Raw genomic sequence first — 19,492 nt, 5'->3', positions numbered from 1 at the left:
AATATTTAGCAGATTTTTTTTAAATACATGTATAATGAATTGATTTTTATACACTTAATTTAATTAATACACTATTGAACAATTAACAGTAAACATCCTGCTGTATAGTTTTATTATATAGAAATCAGTTGAAGAACTCGATGATGCGCAGCCTGTTTCCCGTTTACTACAGTGCTTCAGTTTATGAAAAAAAAAATTAAAATACGTACACCTTACTTGATTAGACGATGTGCACGTAAATCTACTATACTATAGGTCCCGGAAAACGTCACATCTTTTCCTGTGTTGTCACAAAATTATTCAGCGATGATCGAAAAATAATATCTAACTTTAAAACATTCACACTAATTATTAGATAATATGATTTACTGAATATTTTTTCCGCTCGACAGTTGAAGGAAACGTAAATTTTCTGGTGTTTTATGCTGAATATTCCAGAGACGTACTATCTCAAATGATCGTAAGTAACAACTTGGTTGTACCATGTGTACTGGGCATTTTTGTAAAGTGTATATCAGCACCGTTTGGTTATTTTTCATTTTAATCTCATTTAGTATAACCTGTAATGAAGATAGAGATTCGTCTGAAATAAAAAGTACTTCAAATTAAGGTTACGCCAACAGCTGCTTCTAGATCTAAATCAGATGGGCGTGGGTTGGACAAATAACCATAAAATAATCCATGCATTCAACTAATAAATCCGTATATCAAAATGCGATGGCACTTTATCTTTCTATATTAGTAGAGCTTCAAGTTAACTACATTTAACAGTCTGCTAAATTCGTTCTATTTCATTCTCTCACAATAATCTGTTTAAAACCTGTTTTAAACCCAATCTCTCGAGCCATTTGGCTTAAGGTCAGACGACTTGTTTCTCGAGAATCTTTTTTGTATCTCCTCGTAACGAAGAGTTCCAATAAAAAATATTAATTTTATAATTACCTTAAAAATGATCAAAATTTACTTGGATTTGGTATATGTCTAGATGGTCGATTGGTTAGAACCGTGAGGCTCAGTGCCAGAAGCGTATAGGTTCTAGAAGTGAGTTCAAAGCCCCGCCCCGGCGGAGATGTAGTTCTAATATAGTGAGTTTCGCTGTGCTGTAGATGTATTTATTTTTATATCAGCAATTCAAGTGTATTTTCAAGAAGATTATATAGGAAATTGCATACTCTAGTATTTTGCAAAAATACCTGGTAAGGTACCCTAATTTTTTGCAAGAAAGCTTGTCAAAGTAGTAGTAAACCATTAACAAATTCCTGGAAAAAGTTATCTAAAACTGAGGAACGTGTCGTCTGACCTTAAGGAATAAAATAAACGAAACTAAACGAAACTAAACTCAATATATTATGGCAAGCTACGTTGCTAGTGGTCTATATTCATGATCATAAAAGTGAAATTTGGGGTGTTTCCCGCGCAAATGTCAATTCCATTCCTCCTTCTCTCTCTCTCTCTCTCTCTCTCTCTCTCTCTCTCTCTCTCTCTCTCTCTCTCTCTCTCTCTCTCTCTCTCTCTCTCTCTCTCTCTCTCTTTTTCTCTCTCTGCACTATTCTAAAGTCTTCAAAGTGCGCCTTTGAGTTCGGGAAGTATAATCAAATTTAATGGTCTGTCACATCAAAGTCAGGATCAACAATTGCATTTAAAGCTAGCGAATCAATGTCCTTGGTTGTGATCTTTTGACGGAGCGGGAACCTGTACGAGCAAGGGGCTCCACGAATATAAAATTGTAAGATATGACACACACACACAGTGCAGTTACTCAATGGAAAACAGAAATTAAAACATTAAAGACGAGGCGAGTGTGTGCGGGTCGTAGAGATTAGATCCGCCGTGCGATAGATGATTAGATCCACCAAGAGATAAACTACACGCTAATTAAGCGTCGTCACATAGCCGTTTTATTGGCTGTAACTTCTCTGCGTCTCCATGTACCCGGCCTTCTGATCGATAGATCGACAACGGCAGCGTCAGGGGGTCGATAGAACACAAGCGCCGCGCGCGTGTATTCAGAACCCACCAATTGATTGTGAAGGCAATATTTACTTAAGGAAATCTTATAAACAGTGCCGCGGATTAGAAATACCCAAGCATTTCAATAGCCCGGGGAACTTGAAATAGCCTGGTAAACCCCGCGAGATAATCCGCTCCAGATCTTGGATAGCGGGGACACAGTTGCTGGATTAACGGCAATACACCAAAACATTACGTGAACCAGCGACATCAGCGCGCACCTGACGAGAGAGCTATTCCAGATATATCCATGACATCTCGATGTATTAATGTCGTGTGGACAAGACGGACGTAGGATAATTAATTAAAGATCAAATCGTGCTAATTGATGGGATGTGACAGATTCTTATAGGACAGGTCAAGGCACTTTACATATAAATATCAAGTGAAACAGAATTAGTACACGGATTATTGATTAATCTGGTGACGAAGAGATCAGAAGTTTATTGATTTGTATGTGGCGGATCCGACAAAATGTCAGTGAGTAATGCTAACATCCAAGCCCAGCTGACCCCCTCCACCCGCCTCCCCAAGATCAAGGAGGACCAGGAGAGAGTTCTACAGTCCAACTTCTCCAGCAATCGGAACCCCACGGACCTGGACCTAACCCTCATAGCGGCAGAGGCAGGGCTTTCCGAAGAGGACGTCAAGGTGAGAAATTAAGACAAGTGTATTTTTTGACAAAATGAGTCAGAATTGAATAACGTGATGACAAGCGCAGGCATTGTCATTGATTTGTTTTAACCAGGGCTTTGAATTATGCAACAGATGTCTTACACGGTTCTACCATGCTGTAAGAAGACGTATCGATTCCGTACGAAATCAGACGTCTAAAATAGCCGACAATCTGTTTTGTCATGTTAAAGCAAACCCCGGTTACGTCCTGAAAGAGAACGTTTTACCTTCCCCCTTATCTCTACAAATGTCAGCCTAATCCCTCTTACACATCTCCAGATTTACCTGGATTGAAGACAAATATACCTATCGATTTCCTGTATGTATTGCCGCTATATCTAAAGTCATAGGCCCTGTCAACATCGAGCATTATACAAATGTACTTGACAAACAGATACCGTACTAAAACAAACAGTGCAAATACAAATAACACAAACATTTCAAAATTAAACATTTCTGATTAGAAATCTATTCAATTCGATTTCATTAAGTGCAAGCTGACACCAGAGTTTATCGTTGTGTACATAAGGCGTGTATGTTTCCATTGAACAGGGTCTATTTTTACCCAGAGATGCTGGCGATGTCATCCCCAAGTGATGATAAATTGACCCCGACTTTTGCCGTGTGCTACGAACTCTGTACACGAGCGAGTACACGTATCTTTGGCGACTCCCCAAACCTCGGCCACTGACCCCCACCCTCTGAATTTTGACCGCTGACCCCCAAATCCCGGCCGTTGACCCAGTGGTCACCGCCTCATCGATAGTCCGAAACAATGGCATCAGAGAATTCTCACCTCAACGTGATTAATTGTGTATTGAAATTAGACGAGATTCTTCACCGGTGGAGATCAAAGCTCGTCGCCCCACTAAGAAGTCTTTTGTTAGGGTCGACACACACACAGCAGTTCTTTTCTGCTTCATTCTTGCGGTAACTAAGTTTTTGTAGTATTACACAAAACACTCGGTGGGAAAATCAATTCTATTTTTTGTGGGAAAATATTTTAATCATCGTCTTTTATTTTTGAATACATATTGGCTTGTTCGATGTATTATGTAGACAATGTGCTGTTAACAATTTATTGAAGGATTGCGGTGAAAATCTGAATGAGGAATCGGGGTGACAAAAATAGCTTGGGAAAAAAACAACGAACGGGGAAGTGTGCCTGCAGATACATGTATAATTATGTAAATGGTTGTAAAAAGATATCAGAAATTATTTATTTCCAAAACTGGAACCCTAAATATGTGGGTTTCTGATACGGAAATGCTTCGTCTACTTTTATCATTCTTGCTCACTGCGCTCATGCTTATTTTCAGAATGCTGAATCAGTCACTATTTCAAAAACTCTTGTGAAGCAAAATTTGACATAAATCGTCTTTTAATTTGACAATTTTATATGAGAAAACCATCAAATGGATGGGGAAAGTGTCTAAATAATCTTGCGATCTGACGGTTGATTGAAGCATAGCATGTCATGTCAAAATCACAGGTTCCCTTGCCCCTTGCCTTTTCTTCCGGCATTAATCTGGCCTGTAGCGACGATTTAGAACGCTGTAACACTCTTGGTGGGGGACTCGATGGTCACTTCAGTGACCACTAATAGCTAATCACTCTTTAATGTTTATTGAACAAACAAATCACTGGGTGGCCTAGAGAAAATCGCAACATTAGCGGGGTACAATAAACCCGTGCGCCCGTTACAATAATAAAAGCCCTGTATTCTTGACCCCAAACATCACAAAGATTTCCCAGGGGATTGCTATAAAATATAGGTACAAATTGCACCTGTATTAAAATTAACAAAGATAGGGGAAATCCCTAATCGTTCAATGTTATATAAAAGGGTTTATTTGCCAATCACGGACCTACTAGGGCATAATACTTCCGCAAATTCATACTAAATTTAAAACTTCAGAGAAGAAAAATCCTGCGACTTCCCTTAAAAGACGGGAATAACTTTCTAATTTATTTAGGCACTTGGTTGGGAACCTGAACAAGCGTATTTTGAAGTAATCTTGGACCAAATTCCAAGAATTCCGAGACTTTAACAAACCAAAATCCCAGAGCTCAAGATAATTAATTTAGCACAATCTGTATTTACTCACTAGGTTTCGCTATATACACATCAAAAACATTTAAAAAAGTTTTTTGTATTTTTATGTCATTGCAACCCAAGAGTACCTCACTCTGACGGTGGTGAATTGACATGGTACGATTGTTATTGTAGGTAAACACTTCAGTTCACTGTGATAATCTCACACTCACAGTAGTACATTCATCATACCGTACTATAATAGTATCCTGCTTGTTTTATTCCGACCGACATTTACAGTGATGCATACATCCTATAGGCTGAACTGTACTTCCAATTCACAAGCACCTGGCGTTCAAATAATTCTTTTTATAGTTAGACAAGTTATTATTATAGTAAAGGAAATTATTTTACTTTAAGAAGAAAACAATTCCAACGTCAAGTGCCAGTGTCTCAATATATAAAATTATCCCCTTATCTAGAGCTTTGTCCCGCTTTCCCAAATCTAACCTTCCTGGTTCGATTTCTAACGTCACCTTGGCTTCTAAATTAGCATTGAAGGAAGGAATACTCCACTTTGTTATTTATATATAAGTTCCGCCATATTTGGATACCAGATTTTTAACCCTGTGTTTTTTATTTCCAGCTGTGGTATCAGCATCGCCTGGCCTGCTGGCGCCAGCAACAGGGACTTCCCGCCAATTCCCGATCCATCATGGACTGATGATGTCATCGCGCGACTTTGCGAGAGTTTGTTCGGTGCTTCTCAGAGTTTAAAGTGTTTAAGGATTTTTTGAACACTAAACAAGTGAATAGTCATGATTTACAAACCCAGGGCTTAGCTTCGTCAGAAAAAAATAAACTCACCATCCTATGCGGAGAAAATGGCAAAAGGATTTAGGGCGTCGTCATCTCATTTCTCGTTTCCATTTAGATTATTTATTTTTCCACATGCCTCATTGACATACCACAGTCCCATCTTTTATGACGGTGAATGTTATATGTATATGGATCTGTTTTACGAGTTTTGAACCTTATCGCTGTTACGCAAATAGTATTATCATTGTTGACTGTAATGCTTTTGGAGAATTGTGTATGTACCTTTATTAAACTTGTTGGCAAAGAGAGGTTGCTTTTTATTATTTATTTGTATGTTGTATTTTGCCTCACCTACATCGCAATGGGCCTTATATACCAAAAATTAAATAGTAAAACCTAAAAACACTCTGTGAAATAAACTTCTTCAGTTTTTAGACAGTAATCACCAATAAATATCAATCTGGGAAAAAGCTGACAAATTAACATCATATTGCATATCATTTAATGTTATCACATTTAAGTGTGTGAAATTTTTTTTAAGATGTATAATCAGGTTTTCGCCCTAAATTTGTTCTAGAGTTGATAATTTAAAATTCATCTGTATGTCATCATCACCCAATACTCTGGGTCTCCCTCATCAGCCATTCGTACGCCTCTTTCTTCCCCTGTCTCTTGAGTTCCGGCCCCACCACCTCCCTGCACTGTGTGTGGTACTCATTGAGCCAGCTTATCTGTCAACAGAGAAAACAACCGCTACAGTCAATGGTGTTAACGTTCAGGACTGAATCAGTAAAAAAGTTAACAGTTACAGTGTTGAAATTCAGATTATTAAATTATTAATTAACAGAGTTAAAATTCAGTTTATAACAGTTTATAGTGTTAACATTCAGATTGAAACAGTTAACAAAGTTAACTTTTAGATAAAAATAATAAACAGAGATAACATTCAGATTTAAACAATAAATAGAGTTAACATTCAGATTATTACAGTGTATAGTGTTAACATTCAGATAAAATAGTTAACAGAATTAACTTTCAGATTAAATCAGTTAACAGAGTGAACATTCATTATAAACATAACATTATTATTTTTACAATAATTGAACCATTAAACTTAAACATGATCTGTAATCATTGTGATGTCATTATAAAGTTCACACAGAAATAAACATTATCACTTTTAGACAGGTTCATATAGGGAAACATATTAGCAAAAGTAAATGTATAATTTTGTTTAATTAAAAATCTAATGTTAATTACCTCTTTCTCTGTTAACAAGGATGGTACTACCATTTTCAGTTGCATAGGTACAAGGGTAATGGGTTCAAAGGTCAAGAATCCTTTATTTCTAAAATTGAACTAAAAGAAAAATTGGAAGTGATTATGTCAGAATACAATGGCTTAACTTCAAAATACATTTCCACTCCTACCAGCTGCTGATGCTGTGCTGTGGCTGCTTGGCCGTGACTTTATACAGTAACTGTGACAACTGTCTCAATACGTACCTTGGTTTCTGCCTTGACCACAAGAACGAGATTCTCTATACGGACTCCAAACATTCCATCTTCATAGTATCCTGGCTCTACGAGACAAAGTTTTAGGGTAATTTTATCTCATATAGCTAATCGTGGTTTCATCATACCAATTGCTTGATTTTTGTTTTTTATCAAAGCGAGAAACATGAAAATATATTCAACACTACAACACTCTATCCCCCCCTCCCCCAACCATTTCCTCACCATCAGAGAGAATCATTCCCGCCTCCAGTGGAATCTCTGCTGCTGACACCCTGGGACTGATCCCACAGGGGCCTGTAAAAGACAACACACATGTTGTTATAACAGAATATACAATGTACACATTCATTTCCAGTAAATTTAATTTATATATATTCTGTTGATTCCTAATTAATACGCGAAGAACAAATATCTGCGTAAAATCAGACATATGTTCACAATATGAAACTACGAACCAAATTTGGCATTTTGGCATTTGCGTTTTTATGTTCCTGCAATTTGATGGAAAACAGTTAAATCACAGAATAACGTACTCGCATAAAATAAGGAATCTACAGTATATTACTTTACCCTCGTGTACATTCAGGAAGGCTCCCACGCCATGCCCCGTCCCGTGGGCATAGTCAAGACCCACCTCCCATAGGGAGGTCCGCGCAAGGGTGTCTAACATGTGACCTAGGGTTAAAAGAAAATCAGTTAGTGTGTTGTCCTGGAAACAGATTTGCTTTATATTGTCATTTAGACATAAACATTGTCAATACCAAGATTGATCATTCTCAAAATGTACATTCAAGAAAATTAAAACATAAGATATCACAGGTATAGTTAAATACAACCTAAGATTGTATAGAGTTATTGATTCATTTTAGAAACAAAGTTAAGAAACAAAAATGTTACCTTTGGTTTCATTAGGAAAAATAATGGAAGCTAAAGCAATGTGTCCTTTTAGAACTCTAGTGTAACACTCCTAGAACACACAGAAGAGATAACATGGTAATACAGACATGGTAACATTCAACACAAAACTACATGTTTGTAACTGGTGAATTCAGTAAGTTAAAAAAAGTAAATACTTTTTCATGATTTGAGGGTGATCCAAAATGAATCGTCCTTGTGACGTCAGTAGTACCATCCCTATACAAATCAAAGTAATAAAATATTCTTAAAATATTTATAAAAAAAACCATCTAAAGATGAATGATATAAAAAAAATTCAATTTCAATTTAAAAATAGGAAAAGTTCATTTCAAAAACCATTAATCAACATTAATCCTTCATTGAAACAAGAAAACAGAGAATTTCGAATCAGATTCAATATTTTTCATCACCAGTGACCTGAAGAATAGACATACTAGTATTGTTTATCACTGGTGACTTACAGAGCCGGTACTTTGTTTATCACTTGTGACCTATAGAACTGATATCATAAAATACTGACTTGTACTGTCCCCCCGAGTCACACAGGTAGATCTCATCAGTACTGAGAACAGTATCCGACTCCTCTGTAGGCCTACAAAATAGGTAAAGGTCATCAAACATACCAATGGTCACAGGGGTCAAGGTTATTTATCCTTCACAAACATGTTGTCAGACTTACTTGTAGTGTATAATAGCTGCATTAGGACCGGTGCTGGAGATGGTGGCAAAACTCAAACTGATAAAGTCTTCTTGTTCCCTAAAATATAATAGAATATTAAGCATTACTAAATCGGTATTTCATTACTGAAGGATTAGAAGAGAATTTAGTCACAAATCAATAATAATTAGAGTGGCACCAGAAGTTACATTATATCTGGATAAAGATGTTGAAATTTATCAATTCACCTTGATTTACTCCAGTTTGATGGGGGAGCAACTTTTGAATCTCTTACTCTTTGATTTTCTCCAGTTTGTCAGGGGGAGTAACTTTTGAATCTCTTACTCTTTGATTTTCTCAAGTTTGTCAGGATGAGTAACTTTTGAATCTCTTGCCCTTTGATTTCCTCCAGTTTGGGGGGGGGGAGTAACTTTTGAATCTCTTACCCTTTGATTTCCTCCAGTTTGTCAGCTGCTGATATTTCTGTCACTGACCCAGTGGGGATCTACCAAACAAACACAAAACTGTGAATTTAGCAAAATAACACATTTACTGCATAGATAAGTAACGAAAAATAATCTAACCATTACCAACCATACATTCAAATAAAAAATGAAAACTGATGGTGAGATAATAATACGTGTTTGATTTTCCTTACCTGTTTCTCAAGCCAAGAAAATAACTCACACAAAGTGACAGCATCTTTTATCTGGGACAAAAAAGGAAAAAAATATACATCACAGGATTTAAAACCTAGAAGTAGAGGTTCTATTGTAGTTTGTGATTGATTGGTTTAACAACTTCAGTCTTACATGAGCTGATCTCATTCCCTGAATTTCTGTGTCATTTTTCACTGCCTTCATCACAGCTACTGGTGAAGTCTGGGCAAATAGTCGAGTCTGCAAAAAAGGGTGTTCAGAAATTAAGCATATCTACTTGAAAGAAAAATTCGAAATTATATGTATTCAAGACTTTTACACTATGTTTAAAATTTTACATAATATCCATCAATATAAGCAAATAAAAAATCATACTTTCTCGACACACTGAGTTAAGGCCACACTGCACTTGGGACTGATCTGAAAAAAAAAAAATTAGGATTCTCACATAAAGAGTGAACTAGATCTTCATAAAAAGAATGAAATACTGCACTTCACCTGTTTGACATTGACCTTACCCAGAACTTGCCCTCCACCTGGTCGACCAGGTTTTTGATGACCTCGCCGACCTTGTCGTAGGACGTGACCTGTATAGCACTGTCGGTCCCATTCAGCTGTAGATGATGCTTCACTTCAGCATCCAGCTTCTGGTCATCTATAAATAGACTGCAATCCAAATCAAAACAATGTAAGTAAACTTGAATCAGTGGCATTATTCATCTTTCCTTTCTCAAGCTGAAGAACACACTACAGCAAACCTTGTTTATAGTGAATTGCAAGAGACCATAGAAAAATCTTCAGCATAGCTGTAACTCGTATGTTTATAGGGAATTCATAAAAAATCTTATAGTGAAATTCGTTATCAAATAATCTGATTCAAACTATTGTAATTTTAAAATCCGTATAACTCTCAATTACAAAAATTATTAAACATTTTTACTTCAATTTAAAAAAAATTCTGTATATATTTGAACTTAAGTTTTATGTATGCATCATAAAATTTAAGGTATCTCCAATGAAATTTGTAATGGAAATATTTGTTATATAAATAATAAAATACATCAAAATTTTGCCAGTGGGGGTCTTAAAATTACTTCAATATAGCCATGGATTTGTTATAGCCATGTCTGTTATGTACAGCAAAGATCTTTAGGTTTATATTAGCACTTTGCAAGGACATTAATAAGAATTTATTATAGCCATGAATTTGCTATATCCGTGTTCGCTATATTTCGAGTTTTGCTGTATATGAAAATACAAGATATTGTCAAAAGAGACCTGGTGTATATTTCGTAAGAACTTACAAGATGTTGTCCAGGGTGACAACAGCATAGGCAAAGAAGACCGGGTTGTACTCAATGTCAGAACCCCGCAGGTTAAACAGATCTGTGCAGTAATAATAACAGGTACAACATTTTACAACTCTGTTTTACTTTTAACATGCAATGAATATCGTATAGAAACCACAATATTTTGTCAGAAACTACTTTTGAACATTTTCAGATTTGGTCAGTCGCATTAATCTACTGTACATACATGCTATTTCATCCAGTGCTGATATAACTAGGGCTCCACATTTCTTGGTCTGCATCTTCTCTCGTATCTTTTGAATTTTATCTTGCCAACTGATACCTAGAGCAAAACAGAGAAAGAAACGCATGAAAATTTAATATAAATGCAGTTTATGTACTGTTAGTTATATGCATCATAGAGCTTGTGACTTAGCTTTGTAAGTAACGTTGTAAAATTTTTAAAAAATGCAACAAAATATTGAATCACAGAGTTTTACATGTAAATTGAATGATGACTGTTTAGACATGTTACATCATCTGTTTTGTCCGTGAATGAGAGGTCTTCATGAGTGAGAACACCCCTATACCTGTGTATTTCTCTGTCAGGGTGAGGAGTGGATTCAATGGGGGTGGGGGCTGGTCCTCCCACACAAGATCTATCAGATTAATCGGGACAGCTATGATACTGTGACCACTTGACAGGAGATTCTTCTTCAATGGTGACCAGGCCTCTATTCAACAAATAATTCATAAACTACATAGAAATTTAAATATTTTTTGAATCCATTAATATCTTATGAAATAAATCAAACAGTTACTGTAATAAACTTGTACAAAAGACCTTTACCTGCTGATATCAAACAGGGATCCACGCCCACCTTCCCGCCCACAGGTAACTCCTGAATATGACAACAGACAATTTACAGCTGTATTTTAAACCAGACATAATTAGAAACTTACATTAAAATTAGCTGGGAATTAATGTGAAACTTAAAAAGCATTCACATATAATGTATTTTGCTCAATATATTTATTGTGTATGCATCTGATGATTTTTAAACGATTGTGTCAGATTTCCTGCCTACCTTAGCTAACCAGTCTGCTTGAGTTGGTGTGTTGGGTTGTCCTGTACAAAAGTAAGATGCATCAATTAAGTTATGAACAATTATCATCTATAGATTCCTATAACTTCAGATATGTTCCAGTTTGTTTGGCATGTAGATATTAAATAAATAGATATTGATGACAGTACAAGCTTCATCGTATTACTTTTGAATACGAAACAAAATTTCCTTAAAGATGAATTCATAAATTTATTTTTTGTGTGATTGCCTGTATTGATGACAAAGATAAGCATGTGTAGGATTTTTTTCAGCTCACCATCTTTCATAAGGATCCAGTTCTCATCCAGCTGTTTTTCCGCCTGTAGGAAATATCGGCCATCCGTCCACAGGGCCGCCTTGTCAGTTGTAATCACTGCAGTCCCTGTCAACGGAGACAAACATTGTAGGTAAAAATAAAAAAAACTTGAGAATTATTAAGATCATGAAGGTCAGAGTTAGTCAAGAGTAGTTCTATTATAAAAATACAAACCAGCAGATCCATTGAATCCTGATATGAAAGCACGCCTACAATCACAGGGAGCTATGTACTCACTCTGGAAGTATAAAACAAAAAGTAGAATGGAAGTTTACCCTAAGTACAGTTTCTTATGTACAAGTTGTACCTATTCATAGCTACATTAGTTTAATTCACACAATGGAAATTAAATATTGTAGGTGGACTGGTGTTAGGCTGCTAACCAAATAAGTGATCACAAAGAAAGGTTTCATTTACAAATTAAAGCAAAACTTGTATAGTATTAACACGGATATAATAGCAAAATCTTACAAATAGTAAAGATTTGGGGAATCCCTGGAAAAATTCTGAATAAATCCTTGCAAAATTTTATGGTTAAAATGAATTTTGGATATAAGGAATCCACACATATATAGCATATTGATTTTGAGTCCCATAGATGTGAAAAATATCAATTTTTAAAACTTTTATAATGAATTTCTTAAATAGGTTAAGTTTAGTCTGGTGTAAGAAAACATGTCTATAGCGAATTTTCTATACTTATTATAACGGCTATAACGAATTACAGCAAAAGCGAAGTAAATCCACTGGTTCCTTGGACTTCGCTATATAACAGAGTTTTCCTGTATATTGCAAGAAGAGAGTAAGCTTTTCATTAAAAAAAACATCTATCATGTCTGACTGACGTCTCACCTGGTGAGCGTCCCCGGAGGGTACTATGTAGGCCTGGATGCTCTCTGGGACGTACTTTCTATTGCTCATCAGCGTCCTCAGCTTCTTCAACAAAGGACCCGTCCTGTTATGTGCCAGCGGCATGACTTAGTTCGAATTTGATCCTTATCTCAAGCTTAAAATCAGAAAATATATCAAATATAAACTCAAACAGGGCAACGCCTCAGCGTTACAAAATTTCTCTTTAGTAATTAGTTTTCTTTGGTTTTCAGCACTTTTACTTTTCACAGGCGGACCGCTGAGGTATAGAATAGGGTACTTTTTATATCCTATAACCAGGCACTATAACCAGGATGTGCGCATGCGTGAACCAACTTTCCATCGGGATCGGTAAACGATTGGGAGGAAATTCGAAAGCTATTTGGAGGAACTTCGAACTGATATATGTGCAATTTAAAAATGCGATTTTTATATGAAAAATATGATCAGAAGTGATAAAAATGTTATGTACATTAGATTTTACACCAAAAAATTTAATAAATAATTGAGAGAACAATCAAAATCAATGTTACAGGAAAACAACAGGCACTTAGCATCGGAGGGGGGGGGGGGGGGGGGTGTTGGAATGGGGGCGGGGACGGGACTGCCCCCCTCCAGCACACGTTTTCTTGCAGCAAATATTTTTCTTGAATTAACTTATAAAAAAGTTAATTAACATACAGTTGCACCCCCTCCCCCCCCCCCCCCAATGTTTTTGGGACCATGTAAAATTTGAAATGAAAGAGAGGAAATAAACTGTGAAATTGAAGTTAAAGGTGCACTTAGCCCCCTACCCCCACGGATTAGGATTTTCAATTATTTAAAAAGTATTTTTGAGTTAGTTTTTTTTTCAAGGCAAGATTGGATGAGTCTGCCCTCAACCCACTTTGCTACGATGCTAGGTGCCTGAACAAAATATCATGGTTTCAATACATGTATGCTAGTATAAAGACTTTATGTAAACCAATATTATCTCGTGCATTGTTCCATTCACCAGGTTCTACAAACACCTTAGTCCAAAATAAATAAAAAATCCAAGACTAGGAGGGGAAGAAAGAAGAAATCTATTTTCCTTTTTTTTATTACTCAGGAGCTATTTTGTTGGGGGGGGGGGGTATTAGGGGTGAACAGGTTACTGACCCCTTGAAGATCTACCCATGACCTATCACCAGGGTCTGTATACACATAACCAGGGTCAGTATACCCATCATCATGGTCTCCAGGGTCAGAGTACGTATCACCAGAGTCTGTGTGCCCATCACCAGAGTCTGTACACCCATAACCAGGGCTAGTATACCCATCACCAGGGTCTCCATACCTATCACCAGGGTCAGAGTACGTATCACCAGAGTCTGTGTGCCCATCACCAGAGTCTGTACACCCATAACCAGGGTCAGTATACCCATCATCAGGGTCTCCATACCTATCACCAGGGTCAGAGTACGTGTCACCAGAGTTTGTGTGCCCATCACCATTGTCTGTTTACCCATAACCAGGGCCAGTATACCCATCACCAGGGTCTCCATACCTATCACCAGGGTCAGAGTACGTATCACCAGAATCTGTGTGCCCATCACCAGAGTCTGTACACCCATAACCAGGGTCAGTATACCCATCACCAGGGTGTCCATACCTATCACCAGGGTCAGAGTACGTATCACCAGAGTCTGTGTGCCCATCACCAGAGTCTGTACACCCATAACCAGGGCCAGTATACCCATCACCAGGGTCTCCATACCTATCACCAGGGTCAGAGTACGTGTCACCAGAGTTTGTGTGCCCATCACCAGGGTCTGTACACCCATAACCAGGGCCAGTATACCCATCACAGGGTCTCCATACCTATCACCAGGGTCAGAGTACGTATCACCAGAGTCTGTGTGCCCTTCACCAGAGTCTGTACACCCATAACCAGGGCCAGTATACCCATCACCAGGGTCTTCATACCTATCACCAGGGTCAGAGTACGTATCACCAGAGTCTGTGTGCCCATCACCAGGGTCTGTATACCCATAACAGGGCCAGTATACCCATCACCAGGGTCTCCATACCTATCACCAGGGTCAGAGTACGTATCACCAGAGTCTGTGTGCCCATCACCAGAGTCTGCACACCTATAACCAGGGCCAGTATACCCATCACCAGGGTCTCCATACCTATCACCAGGGTCAGAGTACGTGTCACCAGAGTTTGTGTGCCCATCACCAGGGTCTGGATACCCATGACCAGGGTCAGTATACCCATCACCAGGGTCTTCATACCTATCACCAGGGTCAGAGTACGTATCACCAGAGTCTGTGTGCCCATCACCAGGGTCTGTACACCCATAACCAGGGTCAGTATACCCATCACCAGGGTGTCCATACCTATCAAAAGGGTCAGAGAACGTATCACCAGAGTCTGTTTGCCCATCACCAGGGTATGTACACCCATAACCAGGGCCAGTATACCCATCACAGGGTCTCCATACCTATCACCAGGGTCAGAGTACGTATCACCAGAGTCTGTGTGCCCATCACCAGAGTCTGTACACCCATAACCAGGGCCAGTATACCCATCACCAGGGTCTTCATACCTATCACCAGGGTCAAATTACGTATCACCAGAGTCTGTGTGCCCATCACCAGGGTCTGTATACCCATAACAGGGCCAGTATACCCATCACCAGGGTCTCCATACCTATCACAAGGGTCAGAGTACGTATCACCAGAGTCTGTGTGCCCATCACCAGAGTCTGTACACCCATAACCAGGGCCAGTATACCCATCATCAGGGTCTTCATACCTATCACCAGGGTCAGAGTACGTATCACCAGAGTCTGTGTGCCCATCACCAGAGTCTGTACACCCATAACCAGGGTCAGTATACCCATCACCAGGGTGTCCATACCTATCACCAGGGTCAGAGTACGTATCACCAGAGTCTGTGTGCCCATCACCAGAGTCTGTACACCCATAACCAAGGCCAGTATACCCATCACCAGGGTCTCCATACCTATCACCAGGGTCAGAGTACGTGTCACCAGAGTTTGTGTGCCCATCACCAGGGTCTGTATACCAATAACCAGGGTCAGTATATCCATCACAAGGTCTCCATACCTATCACCAGGGTCAGAGTACGTATCACCAGAGTCTGTGTGCCCTTCACCAGAGTCTGTACACCCATAACCAGGGCCAGTATACCCATCATCAGGGTCTTCATACCTATCACCAGGGTCAGAGTACGTATCACCAGAGTCTGTGTGCCCATCACCAGAGTCTGTACACCCATAACCAGGGCCAGTATACCCATCACCAGGGTCTCCATACCTATCACCAGGGTCAGAGTACGTGTCACCAGAGTTTGTGTGCCCATCACCATTGTCTGTTTACCCATAACCAGGGCCAGTATACCCATCACCAGGGTCTCCATACCTATCACCAGGGTCAGAGTACGTATCACCAGAATCTGTGTGCCCATCACCAGAGTCTGTACACCCATAACCAGGGTCAGTATACCCATCACCAGGGTGTCCATACCTATCACCAGGGTCAGAGTACGTATCACCAGAGTCTGTGTGCCCATCACCAGAGTCTGTACACCCATAACCAGGGCCAGTATACCCATCACCAGGGTCTCCATACCTATCACCAGGGTCAGAGTACGTATCACCAGAGTCTGTGTGCCCATCACCAGAGTCTGTACACCCATAACCAGGGTCAGTATACCCATCACCAGGGTCTTCATACCTATCACCAGGGTCAGAGTACGTGTCACCAGAGTTTGTGTGCCCATCACCAGGGTCTGTATACCCATAACCAGGGTCAGTATACCCATTACCAGGGTCTCCATACCTATCACCAGGGTCACAGTACGTATCACCAGACTCTGTGTGCCCTTCACCAGAGTCTGTACACCCATAACCAGGGCCAGTATACCCATCACCAGGGTCTCCATACCTATCACCAGGGTCAGAATACGTATCACCAGAGTCTGTGTGCCCATCACCAGAGTCTATACACCCATAACCAGGGTCAGTATACCCATCACCAGGGTCTCCATACCTATCACCAGGGTCAGAGTACGTATCACCAGAGTCTGTGTGCCCATCACCAGAGTCTGTACACCCATAGCCAGTGTCAGTATACCCATCACCAGGGTGTCCATACCTATCACCAGGATCAGAGTACGTCTCACCAGAGTCTGTGTGCCCATTACCAGAGTCTGTACACCCATAACCAGGGCCAGTATACCCATCACCAGGGTCTCCATACCTATTACCAGGGTCAGAGTACGTGTCACCAGAGTTTGTGTGCCCATCACCAGGGTCTGTATACCCATAACCAGGGCCAGTATACCCATCACAAGGTCTCCATACCTATCACCAGGGTCAGAGTACGTATCACCAGAGTCTGTGTGCCCTTCACTAGAGTCTGTACACCCATAACCAGGGTCTGTATACCCATCACCAGGGTCTTCATACCTATCACCAGGGTCAGAGTACGTATCACCAGAGTCTGTGTGCCCATCACCAGAGTCTGTACACCCATAACCAGGGCCAGTATACCCATCACTAGGGTCTCCATACCTATCACCAGGGTCAGAGTACGTGTCACCAGAGTTTGTGTGCCCATCACCATTGTCTGTTTACCCATAACCAGGGCCAGTATACCTATCACCAGGGTCTCCATACCTATCACCAGGGTCAGAGTACGTCTCACCAGAATCTGTTTGCCCATCACCAGAGTCTGTACACCCATAACCAGGGCCAGTATACCCATCACCAGGGTCTCCATACCTATCACCAGGGTCAGAGTACGTCTCACCAGAATCTGTGTGCCCATCATCAGAGTCTGTACACCCATAACCAGGGCCAGTATACCCATCACCAGGGTCTCCATACCTATCACCAGGGTCAGAGTACGTATCACCAGAGTTTGTGTGCCAATCACCAGGGTCTGTATACCCATAACCAGGGTCAGTATACCCATCACCAGGGTCTCCATACCTATCACCAGGGTCAGAGTACGTATCACCAGAGTCTGTGTGCCCTTCACCAGAGTCTAAACACCCATAACCAGGGCCAGTATACCCATCACCAGGGTCTTCATACCTATCACCAGGGTCAGAGTACGTATCACCAGAGTCTGTGTGCCCATCACCAGGGTCTGTATACCCATTAGAGGGCCAGTATACCCATCACCAGGGTCTTCATACCTATCACCAGGGTCAGAGTACGTATCACCAGAGTCTGTGTGCCCATCAACAGAGTCTGTACACCCATAACCAGGGTCAGTATACCCATCACCAGGGTCTCCATACCAATTACCAGGGTCAGAGTACGTATCACCAGAGTCTGTGTGCCTATCACCAGGGTCTGTACACCCATGACCAGGGTCAGTATACCCATCACCAGGGTCTCCAGGGTCAGAGTACGTATCACCAGAGTCTGTGTGTCTGTCACCAGAGTCTGTACACTCATGACCAGGGTTAGAATACCCATCATCAGGGTCTCCATAGCTATCACCAGGGTCAGTGTACGTATCACCAGAGTCTGTGTGCCCATCACAAGTGTCAGTATACACATAACCAACAATAAAAAATCCAAGACAAGGAGGGGGAGAGGGTGAAATCTATATTTTTTTCTTTTACTCAGGAGCTAATTTGTTTGGGGGGGGGGGGGTATAAGGGGTGAACATGTCACTGACCCCTAATAGATCTATCCATGACCTATCACCAGGGTCTGTATACACATTACCAGGGTCAGTTACACATCACCAGGGTCTCCAGGGTCAGAGTACGTATCACCAGAGTCTGTGTGTCAGTCACCAGAGTCTGTACACCCATAACCAGGGTCAGTATACCCATCACCAGGGTCTCCATACGTATCACCAGGGTCAGAGTACGTGTCACCAGAGTTTGTGTGCCCATCACCATTGTCTGTTTACCCATAACCAGGGCCAGTATACCTATCACCAGGGTCTCCATACCTATCACCAGGGTCAGAGTACGTATCACCAGAATCTGTGTGCCCATCACCAGAGTCTGTACACCCATAACCAGGGCCAGTATACCCATCACCAGGGTCTCCATACCTATCACCAGGGTCAGAGTACGTCTCACCAGAATCTGTGTGCCCATCACCAGAGTCTGTACACCCATAACCAGGGCCAGTATACCCATCACCAGGGTCTCCATACCTATCACCAGGGTCAGAGTACGTATCACCAGAGTTTGTGTGCCCATCACCAGGGTCTGTATACCCATAACCAGGGTCAGTATACCCATCACCAGGGTCTCCATACCTATCACCAGGGTCAGAGTACGTATCACCAGAGTCTGTGTGCCCTTCACCAGAGTCTAAACACCCATAACCAGGGCCAGTATACCCATCACCAGGGTCTTCATACCTATCACCAGGGTCAGAGTACGTATCACCAGAGTCTGTGTGCCCATCACCAGGGTCTGTATACCCATAACAGGGCCAGTATACCCATCACCAGGGTCTCCATACCTATCACCAGGGTCAAAGTACGTATCACCAGAGTCTGTGTTCCCATCACCAGAGTCTGTACACCCATAACCAGGGTCAGTATACCCATCACCAGGGTCTCCATACCTATCACCAGGGTCAGAGTACG

At 40.5% G+C, this 19,492-nt stretch overlaps 2 protein-coding genes across 2 annotated transcripts; one reads left to right on the top strand and one right to left on the bottom strand.

Annotated features, from left to right (window-relative positions):
- The first annotated feature begins 1,753 nt into the window (after positions 1–1,753).
- LOC105332680 (homeodomain-only protein) lies at positions 1,754–5,847 on the top strand. Its single transcript, XM_011435357.4, has 2 exons — positions 1,754–2,661; positions 5,367–5,847. Exons 1-2 carry the CDS (start codon positions 2,485–2,487, stop codon positions 5,442–5,444), a joined length of 255 nt encoding a protein of 84 aa, XP_011433659.2. The 5' UTR covers positions 1,754–2,484; the 3' UTR covers positions 5,445–5,847.
- Positions 5,848–6,024: 177 nt separating this feature from the next.
- On the bottom strand, positions 6,025–13,123 carry LOC105332679 (xaa-Pro aminopeptidase 1). The gene is made up of 22 exons (XM_066068782.1): positions 12,855–13,123; positions 12,177–12,240; positions 11,964–12,068; positions 11,669–11,709; positions 11,431–11,482; positions 11,171–11,314; positions 10,828–10,923; positions 10,596–10,677; positions 9,810–9,957; positions 9,667–9,711; positions 9,445–9,531; positions 9,291–9,341; positions 9,079–9,137; positions 8,654–8,731; positions 8,495–8,566; positions 8,130–8,190; positions 7,954–8,023; positions 7,627–7,731; positions 7,279–7,350; positions 7,045–7,121; positions 6,800–6,898; positions 6,025–6,270 (listed from the first exon to the last, which is right to left on the bottom strand). Exons 1-22 carry the CDS (start codon positions 12,975–12,977, stop codon positions 6,151–6,153), a joined length of 1,851 nt encoding a protein of 616 aa, XP_065924854.1. The 5' UTR covers positions 12,978–13,123; the 3' UTR covers positions 6,025–6,150.
- Between the last annotated feature and the right edge of the window lie 6,369 nt (positions 13,124–19,492).

The sequence above is a fragment of the Magallana gigas genome, chromosome 8 (genome assembly GCF_963853765.1).
Source record: "Magallana gigas chromosome 8, xbMagGiga1.1, whole genome shotgun sequence".
Classification (NCBI taxonomy): domain Eukaryota; kingdom Metazoa; phylum Mollusca; class Bivalvia; order Ostreida; family Ostreidae; genus Magallana; species Magallana gigas.
This window is presented reverse-complemented; position numbering and strand designations above follow the sequence as displayed.